This window comes from Esox lucius, chromosome 7 (genome assembly GCF_011004845.1).
Source record: "Esox lucius isolate fEsoLuc1 chromosome 7, fEsoLuc1.pri, whole genome shotgun sequence".
Taxonomy (NCBI): Eukaryota; Metazoa; Chordata; class Actinopteri; order Esociformes; family Esocidae; genus Esox; species Esox lucius.
In genome coordinates, this window is record NC_047575.1 from 16,770,988 (window position 1) to 16,793,273 (window position 22,286).

The window sequence follows — 22,286 nt, forward strand, 5'->3', positions numbered from 1 at the left end:
AAGCCCCGTTGTCTGTAAAATTCGAAAATCATTCATCAATAGTAGCTAATAGGACGAATCGAAAATGCGTATCCTTTACTTGAAGATTAGGCTACTCCCGTTGTATTCCTTTTATATACATATTTAATCCTAACTTATTTGTAGGTGAGATACTGTTGATAGAAGAGGTTTTAATAATTGCGCCCTAACTTGTGCATATTACATACAAGAACGATTGTGTTTAAAGAAAAATGTTATAGAAGCATTGAGGCTACAGGTTTCTTTTTAAACCCCCTGATTCCGTATAATCAGTCAAAACTGTCAAATAGTCGACCTTGGTGAATTTATTAGTCATTGGATAGGCTAATTTCGAATACAGAAATGTTCCAACAATGTGTTGCTTTTTGAAAATAACTGTCAAAACACCTTTTGATTACACCTTGGCACAAATTATGTCATAAAGAGCATGTTCAGGATAATAAAATATATTTTCTCCCATCGAAACGTTAAATGGGCATTATGTAGAACATTGGAATAAGAAAATGTCCATTCCAGGTGACTACCTCATGAAGCTGTTTGAGAGAATGCCAAGAGTATGAAAAGATGTGATCAATTCAAGAGGTGGCTACTTTAAAAAACCTGGGGGAAAAAATGGACACTTTTTTGGTTCACATCAAATTATAAGACTAAGATGGACAAAAGAACTGAGATACAGACCAAAGACCCTGGAAGAGTGCTAGAAGCCATCTGTCAAGGGTAGTAGAGGCAATGTAATGGTCTAGGGGTACTTTGGCGGTGGTGAAGTGGGAGATTTGCACAGGGCAAAAGGAATCTTGAAGAAGGAAGGCTATCACTACCATACCCTCTGAACAGCACCTGATTGGAGCCAATTTCCTCCTACAACAGGACAATGACCCAAAGCACAGCTCCAAAGCTATGTAAGAACTATTTAGGGACAAAGCAGTCAGCTGGTATTGAGAGACTTTGACTTTTGTTAGTTTTGCTAAAACCTTCTTGTTTATTGTCTGTTTTAGTATATTTTTACTTTCATAGATTTCATTTTATTTAAGGTTTATCCTGGAATTATTTTATTTTGTAATCTACACAGTAGTGTTAATATAGCATTGTTTTAGTCAAAAGGCCGGCTGAATTTGTGGAGAAAGTGCACCATCAGTCAGATAAACAGCCATTTGCAATAATAGTTCAGTAGCAATTTATTAGCATTGATTAATGCCAGGAAAGACACATACCTGGTTTCACAGTATTTAAAAGTCGATGACATCAATTAATTCCAAAGACAAGATTTTTATGACACCAAACAAAAATGTATGGCAAAAAAAAAATCTGCGAGATCCAGTTAATCAAAGCCAAAGTATTTGGTTCTGAGGTTAACTCACCGCTCAAGAGGTTTGCACATTAAGTGCATTATTTGTACCCATGTACACACAGAAATGTGAGTATAGTCTGTATACCTTTGTGTTCTGTGGGTACTCCTTCTATGAGATATCTAAAGATTCACTGCAAAAGATTCAAAGGACTGTTGCTTTTGCAGTCTTACAGTAAATAACTGTAAACACTCCTCAGAATATAGGACGAAGCAAAAGAAGAATGTTCAAAACAAAAATGAAAAACTGCATTACAATTCACAACCAGGACTTCTTGCCTCTGCCTGTTTTAGCCATACTGGCCAGTTTTGCCCTTGTACGTTCTTTCTCATCTGGGCTCCTCTTGGAAGTACACTCTACCATAGAGTCCGTCTCAAATGAGATTGCTGGGGTGTGGGTGGGCAACGCACCACATCTCTTCTCCTGGGACATGGGTGGAGGGGTCTGCAGGAGCACCCTGCCCCGTAGCGAGTGTCTGAGCTGCAGCAGCAGAGGGTTGGGGCCGGGATACAGGTCCGTAGGGCTCTTCTCCGGCCCGCAGCACTTGGAGCAGGCCGAACACAGCACACGGAAAATGTAGACCCAGCCCAGGTAGTGAACCTCCACAATGTTCAGGAGGAAGCAACCCAGGCTGATGCTGAACATAAAGTTGAGGAAGATGGTCTTCTCTGTGGCACGAGATACAAAACAATCAGTCCGGTTGGGGCAGGGGTAGGTCTCACAGCGGAATAGGTGAGGCACTTCAAACCCGAACAGGTATTGCTGGCCCACTAGGAAGGCTATCTCCATGATGGACCGCAGGACAACGTGGATGATGTAGATCAACAGCACCTGGCTGGACAGCTCAGTGGGGTCCTTCCCTACCTCCCTCAAGTCCTCCTCCAGTAGGTTCTGCTCCACACATTTCCCATCCCGGGCGCCCCACTCATCCTCATAGCAGGGGTTAAAGGAGGGGCTGCTGACTTCCTGGGTTTCCCCACCCTTCACCCCTCTGTTAATGAGCCTTTCACGAGCGGGAGAGCACGTGGTGACCACCTGGATCTTCTCAGTCTCGGACTTCTCATCCTTTGCAATCTTGTGCAGCACGTAGACAATGTAGAAGATGGATGGCGTGGAGACGAGCACGATCTGGAAGACCCAGAAGCGCAGGTGTGACACGGGGGCAAAGGTGTCATAGCAGACGTTGTTGCAGCCGGGCTGCAGGGTGTTGCAGGTGAACTTGGACTGCTCGTCGCTGTACACCGCGTCCCCCACCAGGGTCACCAGCAAGATGCGGAAGATGAGCAGCATGGTCAGCCAGATCTTGCCAATCACCGTGGAGTGGTTCTGGACCTCCGTTAAGAAACGGCCAAGAATGGACCAGTCTCCCATTTCTTAACCTCAGGGAAAACAAATAAGAAAAAATTGAGAATCAGGTCTATGGTGTTTATCACACACAATAGTCCAGCCGCATTCTGCCCCAGGAGTTAGTTAACAGGGTGTATTTGAAGAAGTTTGATATGGATGGAGTCTGAACATTTGAAGCCCGATTTACTTTATCCTTTACTTCCTCCATCTCAGTCTTTAAATGAGTATGCCATCAATACATTTTATTCTCACTACTAAAACAGTAGTATCTACTTCGGAAGGGGCAGATGTGAAGTCAGCAGAAACATTAAGCCATTAACAATAAAAGATTAATAACATTTCAACCAACAAGGCATTTTATGCATTACCTTTAAAGGTATACAGACTATTCTACGTTCATACAACATAGATTTACTAATGGAAAATACATTTTGCATGTTGGAATAGTCCTCAGTGCATGTAGGTGTTCCTTGTTTTTATAAATTTTTTCCAGTAGTGATAATTCTATAAATCATGAGGAAATGCTTGATTTCATATTACAAATGGTTACAAAGGGGGAAATGAAACATTGGTGTTGAAAGGTTATATCCACTCGCTATAACACAGACAGAGGCAGCTCTATATTATACCAGTCAGACACACATACTGCATCATGAACTTGTATAACCTCAGTAATTGTTTAAATGTACCCCTTGCATGTACCAAATGTAGGCTACTCCCCTACTCAAGCTATTCAAAGGTCCATGCTGAGAGGGAAAACACTGTCATTATCCAAATGCAGAAACAACTGAAAATACCAAAGATATATGTAATCCTAATGAATTATATTTGAAAGAACTTACCTTAGGAAGGTGTGTTTCTTTCTGATCCAAATCTGGAAAATTGCCAAAGCACACAATCTGCATAACTAAATTTGAAGTGGGAGCTGGTTGCTGGACGTTATGGAGCCTATTGAGCTGGATGAGGAGAGAATGGGCTGACCACACATATTCCCTAACTCCATCTGAAACACTCATTGTACTGTATGCAAACAAAGCCTTTCAATGTACAGTGGGACAAAGATTTAAATGTACAATGGTGGGCACCTTTTCTGAACAGCCATTCACAGTCAAGCACAAAGTTCACAGAAAGTACTGGAAAAAATGTCAACAATACTAAATAGTAAATGGATTTCTGACATCTTTTAATAGGTAGAGCTAAGAAAATGGGATAAAAAAAATATAATGTGAGATACATGTTATATTGGATTATTATGTTCACCAAGGTAACCAATAAAACTCTCCATTTGTAATTGCAGTAAATATGGTACTTCTCCTCCTTTGTAATAATAACATGTGTAAAGCATCTTTACATCAGCCTCTTCATTTTAAAATAACCAGCTGGGTACTGCAATGTCAACTCCAGATGGCAGTACAAGCAGACTTTTTTTAAAACTAAACTTTTATCTGGAAGTCATCCTGAGATCAAATTTTTTTTTAGATCAGCCTTGAATTGCAGAATAAAATTATTCAGCATTTCCAGTTGTTGAGTCAGTACTGCTCATAATGATTGCTTTTACCAATTAATCCTGATGTCCTGAAAACTAGATACCAGATGGTTATCAGTAATAATGGGGTGGCAGGTAGCCTAGCAGTTAAGAGTGTTGGGTTGGTATCATTTATCTTTACATAGTCTTTCCATGTGGGATTAGATTAGGTCAGAGGCTATGTCACTAGTGAACAGTTTAAGAACACTCGGGACACAAGGTCAAAACAACAGTTGTGCAGTGCGACATTAAAAATATAAAGTCCAGCACCAAAAACACATACAAATTATAAATACATAATTTCTCTGAAACACCGTAGTTTTGCATTATGTATGTTCGGTATTTGTAACTGGTTTTATTATTGGATCAAAGACTTCTGAACTTTGCCCCCTTGTGTTGACAGGACTCCATTGCACTGGGTTTAATCCTTTTACTGCTCATCATTTTCAAAATAAGAGTAGTTCTGAATCTCAAACAGACACCTTTCCCTCCACCTTCAATACTCCATTTGCACAGGGATTAAAAATTATCAAGGCTGAACAGACTAATTAGACCTGCATATGGCCCCTCCAGCAACTGAGCAACTTTGCAGCCTCCAAGACTTAAATGAAATCCTGTAAGGCATTATGTAACTTTGAATTTGTGTGACTTTATATGAAACAGTGCATAGGCATTCGTAATTAGATTGAGATTTGTATTTGTTTGTCGGATTGATAAACAAAAGACATTCAGAAATGAAATATCAAAAATAAAATTGGATTACTTTAATTTTCTTCTAAAACAATCAACCAATGGTTGCGTGCCACGTCATCGTCTATGTCATCACCAACAGGATGTAGTTTGTTGAGACTTTTACCTGTTCTTGCATTGTAAGATCTGTCCGGCGTCAGCAATGCCTGGGCAGAGGAACGTACCTCACCGTTTATTGAATGCTCCCCTTCAGAATTAGGGAAACAGAGATAGGGAAGTCCAATACACTTACTGGACTACACCATACATATTAACACAGGATTTGTACATGAACGCATATCACATATTTCTAGCATAATGTAGGTTTCGGATATATTTAAATGATGTATTTAATACACAATCTATATCAAATAGAATATGTGATAGTACAGTACTGTCCCCCTAGAAAACCTTCAAAGTGGAACAGTCCAAGGGTTGCAGGAAGTTGTAGCAGCTGCCATGTTTGGCTGCTTTGTTGTAGGTTTCTTGTAGGTTTCCTGCAGATTTTTTTTAAGTGTTGCAATGGAACCGAGCTGGAGTACGTTTCTATTTCAGGTAAGTTCATTTTGATACCTAAAAAGTACGATAATTGACTGAATCACTGTAACAACCTAAATACATTAAAGGGTTGACGTTTGTCAATGGTGTAAATCTAAGTATATCTATCCAAGCAAAACAATGGTACATCAATCCAGGCTTCCAGCTGTGTGAGGTAACTTAGGGCATGACGCTAGGAAAAATCTGTTCTCTTTTTGGTTTTTTTTGTAGAAGTCGCTGTGATGTTTAAATAAACGACATATTTATTTATTAAATAATATAAATAACTTTAAGCTTTGCATGTACCTAGTCGGCTAGCTAAATTAGCTTGTTAAGTTAGATATAACCCAGCAAACATGAGGGATCATTCGCAGACTCCAAGAACACCACCGTTACCAGCCTGAGTCGCTTCTTTTTTTTTTCTTTGCCACGAACCGTTTTTTTCTGTCAGGTAGGACAAATTGTGTAACTTTATTAACAATAACTCGCTTTATCGTCCAATGATCACTGGGTAGGAAATGAATGTTTTTCCGTTTGACGTTTTCTTCGTTTCTATTTCGCAAGTCTACGTTGAACTTTTTCTTCCCTCCTCAATTCAAAATAGCCTGCTAGCTAACGTTAGCTAGCTAGCTACTGTACGAGATACAGTAGTATCTAGCTAAGTAACTCGCTTTACACAAACTAAACATTGAAACTGCGGGTAGAAAAGGAATTCAAACTATGTACGCTTTGGAAACATTGATTTTGCCCCATCAATTTCAGTTTGGATCCACATGATTCAGTGTCTAAACATTGAATAAGTATAAATTACATCCAATGTAACTACAATATTATAACCAGCTATCAACTTAAGAAGTTTAAGCTTGAAACATGGTTAATCTATCTACAGTAACTGGTCTGTCTTGTTTATCGCTTGTTTCTTACAGTTGTCAATTTACATAGGCTGGCCACAGTATGTTACATACATACTTACTGCACCAACTCTCAGCATATTATCATAAAATAGGGCGCATTTGTACATGTGTGTGCATTTCAGTGAAATGCTGTCAAATGTTTTCTACAGGTGGAGCTTTTTTGGGAACACAGATTAACAAAGGCCTAGCCCTAATGAAATGCATATTTGTAGTTCTCCAACGGTGGGTTCTTGTATTTTGTCTAGGCTTGGGACGATTGGAATACATTAACATAATCTTGTAATTATTATGTTAATGTATCTGGAAAATAGTCAACTCATAGGCTTGAAGAGTTGGGTCTACAATTTGTTAATTCAAGTAATAGTTTTTCAACCTGCTTTGAACCTTAATATATCATTATTTTGGGTAATAAGTCTTATTTATTATAGTATCACACATTTTATTGCTACATTATAGTATGTTGGGGGCTTATTGGCCCCCATCAGTACTGGATCAGTTTTACTGTGTCTGCTGGCACTGCAGGAGGTGAAAACAGCAGTTGATAACCCTTCAAGTGGCATTTTGAAAACATAAAAAAAAATGTAAATGCTTGTTTTCAGTGCAAGCTCTTTTTAGCCCATCTTTCTGCTTTGAAGTTAATTCTGTAATAATGTCCTAGGTACAGCTATCTGGTCTATTCCCAATATATTGGACATGTGCAGCTGTTGCTGGCTAATTGGAGTGAGAACAGAAACTGTGTCCAGGTAAGCACGTTGAGGCTATTAATGGCAGTCTGTCTCCAGACATGTTGCTGATGATGGAATGGTGTTGTGACGTGATCACGCGAATGAAAACAGAGTAATTCATTGGTCAGTAGGTATTCGGAAGTGACACATGGGGTAAAAGTTAAAGTTAATGCAGCCCTTTTGCTGATTTCTCCCACGCAACTGTTAGCTGCCATGAATCATTGTAGTGTGTGACTCATGTTCAATGTTTTTTTTCTCAGTGAGATTAAAGGATTTTCTCCTCTTATCTTGCGGACAGTGCAGGAAACTAACATACTGGCTTCTTATTAAGGCATGTTATTACTACCAACCTCTAGTGTGTTGATGAATCATTGATCCTGTTCCTGCCACGCTCTTTCCCCCTATAGATGAGCACTTTTTATTGCGTTGCCTTGGTGAGGATTTATTTTATACTGCAAACCATAGTTTAATCAAATGGTAGCAGCTCAGGCCCAGAGGGATCAACCACCTGTCAAGCAGAAACTGCCTTATTATGCCCAGAGTCAGTGTAGTATCTATCCAAACAACTAAGCTGTTCTGTGTTCAGCTGTCCCACATGAACGTTGCAATTGGTGCTTAAGACATGTGGGGAAAGGTGTTGTGGGAGATTGGTCTGTAGACTTAACTGATGTCTATCACATTGAGAATTTATCACAACTTTCTTGATGGCTGAAGAACTCCAGTTTTGACATTAGTCCACTAGGTCCTTGTTCAGGACAAGATTACATTGCGCCTGAAGCAAAGGCTGTGTGACACTGGCTGCCTGTTAGTGGCATAAAGGCTGTGTGACGCTGGATGCCTGTTTGTGATGTAAAGGCTGTGTGACGCTGGATGCCTGTTCGTGATGTAAAGGCTGTGTGACGCTGGATGCCTATTAATGGCATAAAGGCTGTGTGACGCTGGATGCCTATTAATGGCATAAAGGCTGTGTAACACTGGATGCCTGTTAATGGCATAAAGGCTGTGTGTCACTGGATGCCTGTTAATGGCGTAAAGGCTGTGTGTCACTGGATGCCTGTTCATGACGTAAAGCCTGTGTGTCACTGGATGCCTGTTCATGACATAAAGGCTGTGTGTCACTGGATGCCTGTTAATGGCGTAAAGGCTGTGTGTCACTGGATGCCTGTGTGATGCTGGATGCCTGTTCATGACCTAAAGCCTGTGTGATGCTGGATGCCTGTTCATGACCTAAAGCCTGTGTGATGCTGGATGCCTGTTCATGACGTAAAGCCTGTGTGTCACTGGATGCCTGTTCATGACGTAAAGCCTGTGTGACGCTGGATGCCTGTTCATGACGTAAAGCCTGTGTGATGCTGGATGCCAGTTCATGACGTAAAGCCTGTGTGCCCTCAGTCACTCATTGATCCCAAGAATTTTGGCAGTGCGGTAACATAGCAATGAGCAAGAGAATGGTCACAATGACTTTCTACAATGACCCTATCCCTCGAGCATGAATGAATAAGCTATCCCAAGCATTTATTTCCGCTAGATTTTCCTGAAGGACCTATCCCTGTTTCACCTAGCCCTTTAAAATACCAGCCTTTATAGCCTATCACACAGCAGAATGTTGGAATTGACTGAGTTGTGCTTCTTTCACATTAAGATTACCTACTGGAAAACCCCCAGGCAGAGATGCAATGTTCTAAAAATAACAACGTTGATTTCTGTTTTAGGTACAGACTTGCTACCTAAAACAGACTTGCTACAGTTGTAGAGAAAGACATTTCCAGGCAAAGATTAATCAATGATTTTCCTTTTTTTTTTAATCTAAATTGTTTACCCAAAAGCACGGCAATGACATACTGCCACTGTTTTCAGCGCTGCCCCTGTTTTTATGTTCCCATTGTAATTATTAAAGTGAATTAACAATTATCTATTAACAAATCTATCATAAACATAAAGCATTTGTGTGTCTAGATTTGCTTTTCACCCTGCCTTCCATTTTGATGTTCTAATGTTGGAATGACCCCAGCCTTCAGAGCACATTTGTATCAAAATGGTCAGAGCGGCGTGAAGGCACAGCGGGCCCCAGGTCCCGCACCTCTGTCTTGGGGCCAGTCTGTCTGCTGTGTACAGCCGCTCCACAAAGAGGACCCCAGCTTTTTCCCCTAGTCCCCAGCCCCCACTCCCCCTCTCTGGACCAGCGGGGTTGGGTACAGGCCGACCAACAGAAGGCTAGTAAATGATAATGTTGATGATTAATCCTGGAAGGTAGCGAACACTAGCAGGTGTGCAGACAATGGTGGCGGGTGGGCGCGGTAGCGTTCTCTCTGAGTTCCCAGGTCCCCCTGGGCCTGAGAGAGCCGCGGCTTGTCTGGGCTGAGTTTTTGAGTGTAGAAATGCAGCCCCTGTCCCATGAATAGAGGAGCCAAATCGGCGAAGATGCACACACAAAGACCTCCTGTTGGGTGCTGAGTGCATCACTGGCCAGATTTGTGTCTTCCACAATAGGGCAGATGAAATAAGGAGAATGTGGGATTCATTTTTCTTTTCTCCTCCCCCCTTTGGCCTGGCCTTTTAGGATGGGTGGTTGATTGTGAAAGGGAAGGGTCAGGTATTTAACCTTGCCCTTTCGTGCTTGCGGAAGAGAACGCCGTTTTCTTAATTATAGCGTCCCCCTTTTATTTCCGTCAATCCCAGTGAGGTGTTTGTTTGTCTGGTGCTTTTAGTGGTTTGGTGGGAGGATTTCTGTTTTCTGAATATGTGCGTTCCCACACAAAACAGACTTCAAAAGGGAAGACCTTGCCTTTACAGTCTGTTAGGCCCTGGTATCGGATTGTAATAGTCGCTGTGACTTGGCCATTCTGGGTGCCTATTTTTCTCAGCCCGGGCCGCAGTTGACCAGATACAGTCTGGTTCTTCTCCGGACATTCAGGCATTTGGATAGCCCCCAAGCTGGGCTCAGACGCTCTTGAATGCTGATGGCCGTCTAGTGGAGACCAAGTCTAAATGTAACTGTCACTGTTTGTGGAGTCCTCCTCACTTAAGATGCTCCGTTGAACAGTAATAATGACCCCTAACATGCATGCTTTGCTCTCTTTGTGCATAGCAGCTGTAGCGGCATTGCTGATTATGTTCTGGAGCTGGATGCTAAGTCCAGGCAACACGGCGTCCATCCGCTCTGCAGTCGCTACCGTCTGCTGGCACGTGACTGTTTCAGCTACACTAGAAGACAGTAAATTTACCTCAGCCCTGCATCCTTTAAGCAGAGCTCACCTGAGGGTCACATTTTATCATATATATACCTAGTGGGGTATATTTACATAGATACACATGTAACTTACTGTCTCTGATTACACACATACACACACAGTGCTGCCACATTCAGAGTGTGGACAGTTACACATTGTTCCTGCCAACCTTCCCCTGTCTGTCTGGTTCTGGTGCAGTATGTCTGTGTCTGTGGTACAGCGCCGAGCCCTGGTCTGTAGAGTTGTTGAGACTGTGCTGAAGCCAAGGGGCAGACCAGCAGACAAGGTATTCCAGCACTGCGTGTGATCATTTATTAATGTCAGTCGATGTGGGTAGCTTCCTGGTTTGACGTCACTAACCTTCTCCCTCAGCGGGGTACCTCTGTTCTGCCTGCTGTGCAGCACAACTGTCTGCTCTTTTCACTGAAGCCGATTTTGCAGCTGCGCGTTTAGTGTCTTCGCCAGCTATTTAATTGAGCTGCTTTGGGTGGCGGCTGGGTGGCGTGTTTCCTCAAGGTGTTTGGTGTAATATGGCAGAGATTGGTTGCTGTGGTTTGGTGTGAAAGCTTCCCGTGGCTCTTATCTGGTTTGTCTGCTTCCTGGCATGTGGCTCGGCAGTCAAGGCTGGTGGCTTGGTGGCCCCTGAGCCCACGGCCGTCAAACCACTGAGGAAGAGACGGGTTGATCTGTCTCATCCATGTCTAACAAACTTGTGTTTCTTATTCCTTTCGCTTTTCTAAAGCTTTATTGTTTTTCAGGGACGCATTTGGAATGAAGCCCTTTGTAACGTTGAACTAGCCAACCAGGTGAACACCTTGTATGGTTTAGCTAAGCTCATGCCCTGGCTGCTGTTAGAGGCAGTGGAACAGATTCTTCCGCTTCTGTTTTGGCAGCCCTACTTTTGTGGTCACATGATGAAGAAGCCCCGTCATGGCGGAGGATCATTTTTCATCTAGCAGATTTAGATTCCTCCACAGAAGCAGCAGATTTCTGTTTGTGTGCCTCACTAATGACAGAACAAGGGCCTGTTTTTGTGGACCTGTACAAAAGGCACTGGAGCGTGCTGTTATCATGGGATTCATGAAATAAATGCCTCAGACGTCAATACCCGGGCTCGGTACCAAGATCATTGGTTATGAGATCCTTGGAGTGGATAGAGGATCAACTAGGTGGGATCCTTCCAGTCTTTGTGGCTTTAGACTAGAGGGTTGTTATGAGATCTGGTTGAACATTCTTGATTGAATGTTCTCTGCCTTCCCACTACATTTAATTGGATTGTCTTTGTTGCTTCGTTCGACCAACTGAGTTCTTTTGCATTATATTAGTCATTCAGCAGAGTGGTAGTAAGTGCTGATTAGAGCTCCCGCTGATACTTTCAGTCTGCTCCCTCTGTTCAGGCTCTGTGGTCTACTCTGAAACAACTTGTATGTCCTTAGTGACTGATGAGGTTTTTGTCAAAATAAGAAAACGTGTGTAAATTAGGAATACCAGGAAGAGATTTTGTGAGAAGCCCAACTCAAGCAAAGCTTAGGTTGTTACACTGACAATATGTGAGATGCAGAAAAGGACTATACTGGATTTGTTTCAGTTTTCTGGGTTATACTTGGCTTCTATATAATGCAAATAGTTTTTAGACATATGGAGAATGACTCTCTATAAGAGACGCTAGGTTATTACTTGTGTAAGCTTAGGGCTGTCACGATTCATTGAGTAACGTGTCAGCTTTCCAGGTAGCATGTGTCACATTTTCGATGGAGCTCCTGGAGGTTTGCAGGTGTGAAGACAATTCTGTCGGACCTGTGTCAAGTTTCTGTGCAGTGCGCATGCATAACGCTTGACTTCCCTGCAGTTGGTGGCCACTTCCCTCTGTGCTATGTCTTGAATATGCTGTTGTAAATTCAAACGCCATGGAAATGTATTATGCAAACCAAGATAAGTCTATCTAGCGTTTTATTCTTGTGATGTAAACTAGGCCAAAGTGTAAATGGGAGTCAGTTGGGCAGTAGCTGAATTAGCATGAAATACATAAACCGAAAGCACAGATGTTTGTTGATAGCCCTTAAACTTGTTTTTTATAGTTTCTGAGTCATAGCTTTGCATGCAAAAGTGTTTTAGTATGAAACAACTCCTCAAACCAAAAAATCTAACCACAGGCTACCTTAAAAAATGGAGGTAAAGGTTACCATTGGCATCTTTAATAGGTTATCATATATTGTTAATTTGTTTATTAATGTCATTGATTGTCAAAAAAGCTTAATCTCAATTGAACATTGGGAATTTCTGGAGCATTGTCTGTGCTTTCCACGAGCAATAAAACACAGGTATAACATTTCTGGTGCCTCTAAGGGAGTTCCAGACCTGTAAGAATCCATGCGAAGGCCCAGTATAGCTGTTCTGATGGCTCATGGGTGCCCAGCAGCCTATTAAGTCACTGTTGGTGGTTCCTTTATTTTTGGCAGTTACGTGTATTTTGTTGTGGCTTTCACCTCACAGTCACACCTGCAACCACCATCACTCTCACACTGTAACTCTCTGAAGCATCACATGAGCAGAGGAGCTGTGAACAAATCTATGAATCTTGGATCGTGAAATAGAAGAACCGTTCCATGTAGCCAGTGTTCAAATCTCCACGGTTTGTGCAGCTTCTAGGCCCAAGCTAAATCTTAGGTGAACAAGTTACCAAACACTCTCCAGCAGCATCAGAGCATTTTTAAGATGTGGCCTGTGAATGGCAGTAAGATTTAGCTCTTCCCAATAGTTGCATGTGAATGGCTCCCGGATTAGGCTATTCCCCTTAGGCCATGTGAGCCCACTAAGACAACACAAAGAGGGCCTAATGCTAAATTAATTTCCTCCCAAACTATTTTCTCACCGCAAGAGCGGTTATATAAAGGAGGAATGTGAAGATGTAGGCTAATCTCCAAAAAGTGCCTAGTTACATAAAGGGAAAGACTGGGACAGAGATGTGAGGTGAATGTGGCGGTGTTGTGTAACATACATAAAAGCTGACCTTCCAGTGCTCTGTCTCTGAGAACTAGCCTTTAGCAGGCAGAGACAGAATGGCTCATGGTGTTTCTGAACTGTAGTTCCACCCAGCCTGTTCCTACCGGAAGGCTCCAAAGACATTCGGGTTACTGGCGTGATATTGTGGTGAATGAGTTGACGTGTTGTTGTCCTCATTTGTGGTGTAACCTCGCTGTGATGTTTCTGCAGCAGGCCAATGAAGCGCTCCATCACCAGCACCAGGTGGCCCAGAACAGCCTGCTGCCGCTGCTCAACTCTGGGAACGAGCCGGTGGACCAGAAGCCGGTGATGCCCATCCCGCTGGACCAGAAACCCCCCGCCAGCGCCGCTGAGCTTCTCAAAGACAACGTGGCCAGCGGGACCGGAAGCAGGGGGCCCATCCCTGTGGTGAAGAAGGAACACAAGAGCAAGACACCCTTCATCTGTGGCTACTGCAACAAGGCCTTCCGCGACAGCTACCACCTCCGGCGCCATGAGTCCTGCCACACGGGCGTCAAGATGGTGTCGCGGCCCAAAAAGACGGCCCAAACGGCGCCCACCATGGTGCCCCTCATCTCCACCCTGCCCCGGGAGAACAGCGGGCAGCCCTCCTACATCTCCACCATCGCAGGCATCCTCACCACGGCCACCACCTCGGTGTCCTCGGCCTCCAGCATCATCTCGCCAGCCTCCATGATCAACGCGCCCCAGCAGAGCCAGCCCAAGAAGCCCGCCAAGCCCGTGAAGAAGAACCATGGCTGCGAGATGTGCGGCAAGGCCTTCCGAGATGTCTACCACCTGAACCGTCACAAGCTGTCCCACTCGGACGAGAAGCCCTTCGAGTGCCCCATCTGCCAGCAGCGCTTCAAGAGGAAGGACCGCATGACCTACCACGTGCGCTCTCATGATGGCGGCGTCCACAAGCCCTACGTCTGTTCGGTGTGTGGGAAAGGCTTTTCCAGGTAGGCCTCAGGCCCAGCAGTACACGTCCACTACCACTGGTTAGCTACCTTCCATTTCAAGTGAATATCCTCGTTGTTTATTAGCTGTCCTGAAGGTCTGAACGAAAACCTCAACTTCTGTGTTCCTGTGCTTCAGAATAGACAGCAGGTAGAATCTGTGGGCCTCAAAACCAGTAGATAGAATTTTGAATGAACACTTTTAATCATGCTACCTATCTGATCCATGATTAGATTCTCATAGTATTTACTGTAGTGCATTGGCCTCTCAGGTCCATTGGTATTGTTTTTACTATTTTAATTTCTGTAGTTCCTTATGACCTTTTGCTTATGCAATTGAACGCGTACTTAGGAATTGTTCTTACAAACAAATACTTTAAATAATTTTGGTCATGCTTGTACAAGGTTATTAACTTAACACTTTCTAAAGGGTGTTAGACGAGCACATATACAGATTGTATGACCATCTGTTGGTCAATGTGACATTAGCGTTGTGCACGTCCCATTGGCAGCTGCCCTCACAGATTTATGGTAGTGTTGAATGGTCTTGACACAGTGTCTTTGTGGTCCCCAGCATGTTTAAACAGTCACGCTTTAAGAGAGCAGTTCAACTCCAGTGTCCCAGTGAGATGCCCCCTGCGAGGGCGGGCAGGCAGAGGATGGGGGGGAGGGGTGAAGCTACTTTGATTTGTTCGTCACGCTGTGGTTCCCGCCAGCTCGTCACTGCTTCCCCTTCTCCTGGGATTTCCACTCAAAAACTCACTCTCACACAATGACTCTCTCACCCACCCACCCGCCCACTCTCTCTCACCCACCCGCCCACTCTCTCTCACCCACCCGCCCACTCTCTCTCACCCACCCGCCCACTCTCTCTCACCCACCCGCCCACTCTCTCTCACCCACCCGCCCACTCTCCCTCACCCACCCGCCCACTCTCCCTCACCCACCCGCCCACTCTCCCTCACCCACCCGCCCACTCTCTCTCTCACCCGCCCACTCTCTCTCTCACCCGCCCACTCTCTCTCTCACCCGCCCACTCTCTCTCTCACCCGCCCACTCAATATCAAACACTCACTCTCTGTCACGCATGCACCTCTGATCCCACTGTATTCCTATGTTGCTACTGCTTACAGGCCCCAGTTTGTTTAATTCTGACCCACCTGGAATGACTGGGCATTCTTGTCTTTCCAAGTTGAGCCACAGTGACCTTGTATGATGGCCCCTTTGAACATTTACCGTAACGTCCGCTCGCTACTTCCAGCAATGCGTCACTAGTAGTCAGCGTGATTCATTGGCATGAGTAATGACCAAATTACAAATAACCATTGAAAACCCTATCAAGAAGCAAGGAATTATTTCAACAGCTCGTTAGTTCTTTAAACAAGAGCAAGAGCTGTATTCCGGTGGCACAAACTGAAACATTATGTTGTCTGACCTGACTGTAATCTTATAGCCTGGCCGTTAAGGGAAGAGCCCGGCTTGGTTCCAACACAGTGACGCAGACACAGGGGTTTATGGCACACTGAAAAGGAGAGGCTGGCGGGCAGAATAGCGCAGCTCTGAGTCACTGCCAGACAGACGGCCAGGTCTGCAGGCGCTCACTGTCTCTCTGTCTGGGAGCTGCTGTCCTTCTCAGTTAATCGGGAAAAAAGAGAAGCTATTCTGGTTCACAGAACTCCTGAAAAGATTCCACTTGACTCCCCTCGTTCGTAACAAAACCACTAGCAGTGTGAAACGGCCTGGCTTTGACCCAGCTGCTAGTGGTACAGTTTTCCACACCGTTCCCTATGAGTGTGAATAATTTCGCTCCCAGCCTGTCTGCTGATGTCCAGTCAAACTAATGAAACAGGACCTCTAGGCACTGCTGTGACTGGTGTCTGTGGACACACTGCTGTCTCAATGAAAAAGGAGCAGCGACATTGTTGTCTCGATTAATATTCCACAGCTAGATTGTAACTCTGTTTTCTGTCTTTCAGGCCGGACCACCTGAGCTGCCACGTGAAGCACGTCCACTCCTCGGAAAGGCCGTTCAAATGCCAAGTGACGGTAAGAGAGGTAGAGCTGTGCTGTGTGACCTCATTAGTGCCACTTGTCAGCGGCTTATTATGGTGAACTTGAGCTGCATGTCTGTCAGCCATCACGAGTTCTCCCGCTTCACATGTTCCCCTCTGCCAGCTCAGACTGTACTTGTTAGTTTCCAGCATGGAAAGGAATAAAGATAACTACGTGGAACTAGTGTCTTCAAAAGGATCCTATTAGTCGTAGGGTCGTGGTGGCAGTCTCCAGCTTGCCCCGCGGCCCCACTGGAGATCTATGGAGCCTTTAAAGTTGGACGTGTTCTGCCCGGTGTGAGTGATGAAAGTGGACTGCTGGACCAAACGATTAAAGCTGCACTTGGCATGAAGCCGGAGCGCGACGCCTCACCCTGTCCCGCTGTCTTGTCCTCCCCAGGCCTGTACCTCTGCCTTTGCCACCAAAGACAGACTGCGCTCCCACATGATCCGGCATGAAGGGAAAGTCACCTGCAACATCTGCGGCAAGATGTTGAGCGCAGCCTATATCACCAGCCATCTAAAGACCCACGGCCAGGCCAACTTTAACTCCTGTAACAAAGGTACGTCCTAGCCCTCTTAACAACCACTGGCCCCCAGTTCATATGAACTCTTCAGCTTCAACATACCTAATTATATGTGTTACTGTCGGTTAAGGGGGTATTTGCTTGGTAACAAAGTAGTTCCTGGTACAAATCCTGTAAATACCTCTAGTACTTATGTGACATGTATCACAAGACGTGCTTATATCCATTTATTTGAGAAACCTTCATTCTGAAGGCTCTTCTGTGGTTGTACACACGTGGAACATGTCCACTCATCATCCCATGTTTTCCTTGTCCTGCCAAGACGGTGTGCACAAGGGCACTGCCTGGGGAAACCTCACGTAGGTGACCTCACATAACACAGAACATCCACTGATTGATTGGTGCTGACTTCATCCTTGGGCAGCGTTCATCTGTTTAGTCGAGCTACAGGGCATCAAAGGTGCCACCTCACATTGACCATGATATGCTTTACCCTGTCCTCTTGACTAGTTACATTTCCCTTGAGTCACATAGTGTTTTAAAACTTGCAGAGTGCAGAGATGTACAGTATGTTATGCTGTGGTTACAAGTGGTGTGTTTGTGTGTGGGTGTGTGTGTGTGTGTGTGTGTGTTTGCACGTGATATGTAATCTGGTGACATGTATTGTGGTTGACAGAAGTGGATGGCCTGTGGCAGAAATCTGTTCTCATGTTCTAAATATAAAGTGCTTTCAGCATTTGGCTCCTATTTGAGCACAAAGGAGCAGAGGGAAGTGGAACGCCGTGATATCGGATCCACAGCAACCCTACGTCTCACAGCTTGTGAGACATTAGAAGGATTCTTCACATTAGTGTTATTGATGTATCTGTGGTGGCATTACCTTTTCTTACTGATCCGTAAGTAGATCAGCAGAATCACTGGCATTATCCGTTTAAACATAATACAAGTGTAATCCTGTTCTGGCTAGTAAGTACAGCCCAAAACTGGTTTCTTCTTCAGGCTTTGTGCTATCTATATCTGTATTTCCTGTTTGTTTGTTCATCTGTGAATTTCCTTTTGTGAAAGTGCAGTATTTGTAATTGTGGTGATTGAGGAAGTAATGTGTCTGAGACCATCCTGTGGCTGTGGAACAGGTTGGCTTACACCCTGTTCATCTCTTCCCACCTGGTAAACACTGCACTAGGAAGCAATCTACAGATCACTCCTCCTTGGGATTGACAAGAACAGAGAAGCTATAGCCTGGCTGAGAACACCTAGTCAACATTCCTGTTTGCTACACAGAAAGTGGAAGCAGCAAGGCGTTTCCCTGGCCACTGAAGGGAGAAACATTCACTGCTATGTTGTTTATTCACTTTACAATAGCTGCCAATTGAAGCAGAACTGCCACCTTTCCAGTGCCAGGCAATATGGACAATCATTTAAATCACAATGCATTGTCTGAATTCATAATGACTGTAAACACAAGATTATCACAGATGGTTACACGACTGCTTTTTACTTTACTTTCAATTCCTACAACTAGTTTTTTGGGAGCCATCACTGGTCTCATTAACGCTTACCTAGCTTTGCAAATCCACGACCCAAGGCTGACACCATATGTACAGCAAAGAGTACTCTTAAGACACTGTTTTCCACTACAGTTAGCCTATGGCCTTTTGCCTCCACCCCCTGGGTCTGGTGGGCCGGGGCTGGTACCCACGGTTCTGGTGTGTATCAGCCTTTCCCACATGAAGTAGAGGCACAGAGAGAGGCCCAAGAGCCTGGCTGGCCAGCAGGCATTCCATCATAACCCCTGTGTGTCTGTATTTCTGAATAGGGGACTGGCAGTGGAACTCGTCAGGGGCAAGAAAAGGTAATAACACTGTAGTATTGTGTGAACAATACTACACCCCCCCCCACCCCCCCAATACACACAATCACATCACATAGACATGAGTCTAACCCCCCCCCTCCCCCACTACACACAGTCACATCACATACACATGAGTCTAATAATAATCATATATATATTATTACTTATATAGCGCTTTTCTGAGACCCAAAGTTGCTCTACAAAGTTAAGGAGACAGACAGAAGGAAAGACACTGAAGACATGTTGCAAAACAACAGGGGATGTTTTGACAAAGGATAAATGGAAGACACGCTACATAAACCCATGCCAGCGTCTCACTTCATTTTCAGACATTGCATCATCGTTGCATCCTCGGGAAATGCTGTGTTGGAGATTGATGTGCCATCATTTGAATGTTTTTACTGTACTATTTATGTTCTGTCGAACCTATACATAGTTACCTGTTCAGTTTTGAATTTTAGAAGTGTGTATTTGCCACATTTAAAGCAATGTGGTAAATGTTTCTTATTGTTTCTTACTGACTTCATCATAGCCAGTTCAAGTGCAGTGTTATGCAGGTGAGTCAAGGCATTTGCGGTACAGATAGAGAGGAAGGCTGACTGCTTATATTGCAAAAATGATCTCTGAAGTACTTTTTTTATTTGTGGGGATATTTTTTTCGCAGTGTACAGACCGCATTCCTGCTCCTGTTTAATACCTTGGGAGGGTTTGAATTGTTTAGCAGTGAAGAACAAAGCTTTTAACCCTCATTTCTCTGTCCCCTGTTCTCCAGACAGTAATGACATCCACAACTCTGCCTCAGCCACACCGGTGACACCCTCCGCTCCCATCACCACCACGATGAACCGGGGCAACTCCAACAACCCTGTCACCATAGCAGCTCAAATGAACATTTCCACAAACACCGTGAATGTCAGCCTCCAGCACCCAGTCACCATCACTGGGCCCGTCAATATCGCCCCTGTTAACATCCCCACCACGGCACACATGAATATTGCCCATCCTGTGGCCATCAGCAGCCCCATGTCCATGACAATGGCCGGGCCCCTCAACATTGCCATGAGGTCCATGGAGAGTATGCCTTTTCTGTCCCAAGTCCTGCCTTCATCACCACCCTGGTAAAAAAAACAAACACAATGGAGAGAAAAAGAAAGGGAAAAATGTCAAGAGACAATGACCCCCCTCCCCCCCAGCAGCCCGCCCCAACCTGACCGCTGACCGCTTGTCCCTCCAAAGACCTGGAGATGAACATTTAGCCTACCAGTGCCGTGCAGTGGGGGAAACCTCCCTGTTACATGGCTCTACCCCAACCAATGTGACCTGACAGAAGAGAGAAGCAGAACAGTTGTGTAGAACTTAGGTAGGGCTTGTCTCTCATCTGAAGTACTTCAGACCTAGACGTAGTGAATCGACGAAGTGTTAAACAGGGATGTCAGCATTAGTCGGGGTAGGATAGACGAGAAGGGAGGACTCCTCTCAAGCCTCGCTGAACACTTATACCTTTGCAATTGGAAGAAGAGAATTTGAAAAGGGACTAATGCAATAAGTATGAATTGCCGATTTTCTATGTTCTCTTGCAAAGTCAATGGGTGTTTCTTATAGTTGTTTTTATCTATAGCCTGCTAATCAGTATTTAATATTTTTAGGAAATGAGTTCAACAAAGGGACAAAGACTTCCATTTGGACGGAAGGTTGCTCTTTCACAGATGTATAACTGTGTTTTAAATAGGATTTATGCTCTTGAGGTACAGTGACTAACTTGTGCAGTTGTCATGTTAATGTATTCTCACCATCAACAATGTAATCTTTACTTTTTTGCTGAAGTTGATATCTGGACATTTTCCTTTTTGACTGTTAAATGTGTACAACTAGGCTAGTTTTTTCTCTTTGTTTGGGATGGCAGATGTGTTTCTTTTATTTGATCATCAGTCAATGTTAGTTTTTGCCAAGAACTAAGAGGAATGAGTCTTGCACTGAAAGCATATCCCATTTTTAACAAACTGCAGTATTATCAAAGATCCAATTGGTGTTAGGTAACCAGCCTACATAATAACAGGGCCACCTAGAGGCTAACATTTGCCATTGAGGAAATAGTCCTGAAGTTCATATTTTAATTTCTTAAATTATTATTATCTTGTTGGTGACAGAGTAGTTTTAGAAATATTTTATACCCTCCTTTTTATAATCATTTTGTTTTTGAGGACCTAGTATGGACCTTCTGCTCAGGTAACTCGCTGAGAGTAGCCCAGTAAACTGTACTTTATTTTACTTTTTAATTGAATTCTAACACATCACTTGATCTTCAACTTTCCCATGTTAATCTGTAAATATTTAACTCGCCATATCATTTCTTTAGCTCAAATAATGTAGTAGTCCTTCAAAGACTAGAGATCCAAGACATGTTAACAGTGTGAAAATAGCCGTCCATGTCGTTGTAGTCTTTAATGATGCACATGCCTAAACATCACTGTCAACCTTTGTCATGGTTCGTTACGGCTTAGATGAGGTGACTGATGTGTTCAGAACAAAACACTAATGGTTTTTGAGAGGTGGATGAAAATAATGAACTACTTAATGTTCTAGTGACAGCTCAGTCGACGGGTGCACACGATTTAGTTGGGCCAGCGTGGCCTGGGCAGCACATCTCACATGTTTTGGGCGGTTGAGAACCATACGTTACATTACATTACTAGATGAGAGGCACATTCCTCTGCTCAGATGTTGCAGCTGCCTGAGCGATCTCACCACACACCGATACTTCACTAAACAGGTAACCACATCTCATAGAAATCTGCTGGTGATGATGTAGCATGCAGCCATTGGTAGATACATGCAAAGTCTGAACAAGGGAACACATCCAAGACATTCTTTCTTTGCAAGGTTTTTGTACTGTGTGAGGTGAAGTGTACTCTGTCCTGAAAGAACACAAAGATGCATGGCAGTTTGTTCAAATTAAGTCCAGTGATACAAAGTGTTATGCAGTAAGTAGATGCACTATAATTGCCTATTATGTTTGCCAAATTTGATACAATTGAGATGAGATGCAACCTAGTGAATATTTTGAATTGAACCTTTCATTTTTGTCAAGAAAGATCAATGATTTCGAAATTCATGGACCCCTGTGAAGGCAGTTGAATGTATATCTTTGTACAAAAACAATTTTAGTTCTGAGGATGTGGTAGTTACAATAGAGATGTGAAGATTACCTTTTATAAATCTTTTGTATTTGAGAATTAACAATGGTAATTTTGTATATATGAAGACCAGGCTTTCTGATTAGCAGGAAGGTAAAACATTCCTAAAAGTTTTAAATATATGTTTGTCAAATTATGTAAACTTGCGCAATGTTTTATGTGCCTTTTATTTGGGTTGTCTAAATAAAAGAGAACTAAAACATGATTGTTAGGTTGTGGCTGTGTGCCATTTACTGCAGTGGGAGACTTAACTGTTATACTCATTAGAGAGCCTTAACACTCCTTATGTGAACATGTAAACACAGTATCAACAATGAAAGTATTTCCTC

The 22,286-nt window shown here is 43.7% G+C and overlaps 2 protein-coding genes across 3 annotated transcripts; one reads left to right on the top strand and one right to left on the bottom strand.

Annotated features, from left to right (window-relative positions):
• Window positions 1-1,622: 1,622 nt before the first annotated feature.
• Window positions 1,623-3,595, bottom strand: LOC105010786 (gap junction gamma-2 protein). Its single transcript, XM_013134401.3, has 3 exons — window positions 3,554-3,595; window positions 2,493-2,743; window positions 1,623-2,171 (listed from the first exon to the last, which is right to left on the bottom strand). The coding sequence occupies exons 2-3, from the start codon at window positions 2,733-2,735 to the stop codon at window positions 1,623-1,625; spliced, it is 792 nt and encodes a 263-aa protein (XP_012989855.1). The 5' UTR covers window positions 2,736-2,743; window positions 3,554-3,595.
• A 1,826-nt stretch (window positions 3,596-5,421) lies between these two features.
• On the top strand, window positions 5,422-22,162 carry LOC105010766 (vascular endothelial zinc finger 1-like). 2 transcript variants are annotated; one of them, XM_010870337.5, is made up of 6 exons: window positions 5,422-5,520; window positions 13,585-14,336; window positions 16,310-16,379; window positions 16,785-16,947; window positions 18,728-18,763; window positions 19,536-22,162. In XM_010870337.5, exons 1-6 carry the CDS (start codon window positions 5,488-5,490, stop codon window positions 19,883-19,885), a joined length of 1,404 nt encoding a protein of 467 aa, XP_010868639.1. In that variant the 5' UTR covers window positions 5,422-5,487; the 3' UTR covers window positions 19,886-22,162. The 2 variants fall into 2 exon arrangements, with proteins under 2 accessions (XP_010868639.1, XP_010868640.1); XM_010870338.5 differs by lacking the exon at window positions 18,728-18,763.
• The last annotated feature ends 124 nt before the right edge of the window (window positions 22,163-22,286 follow it).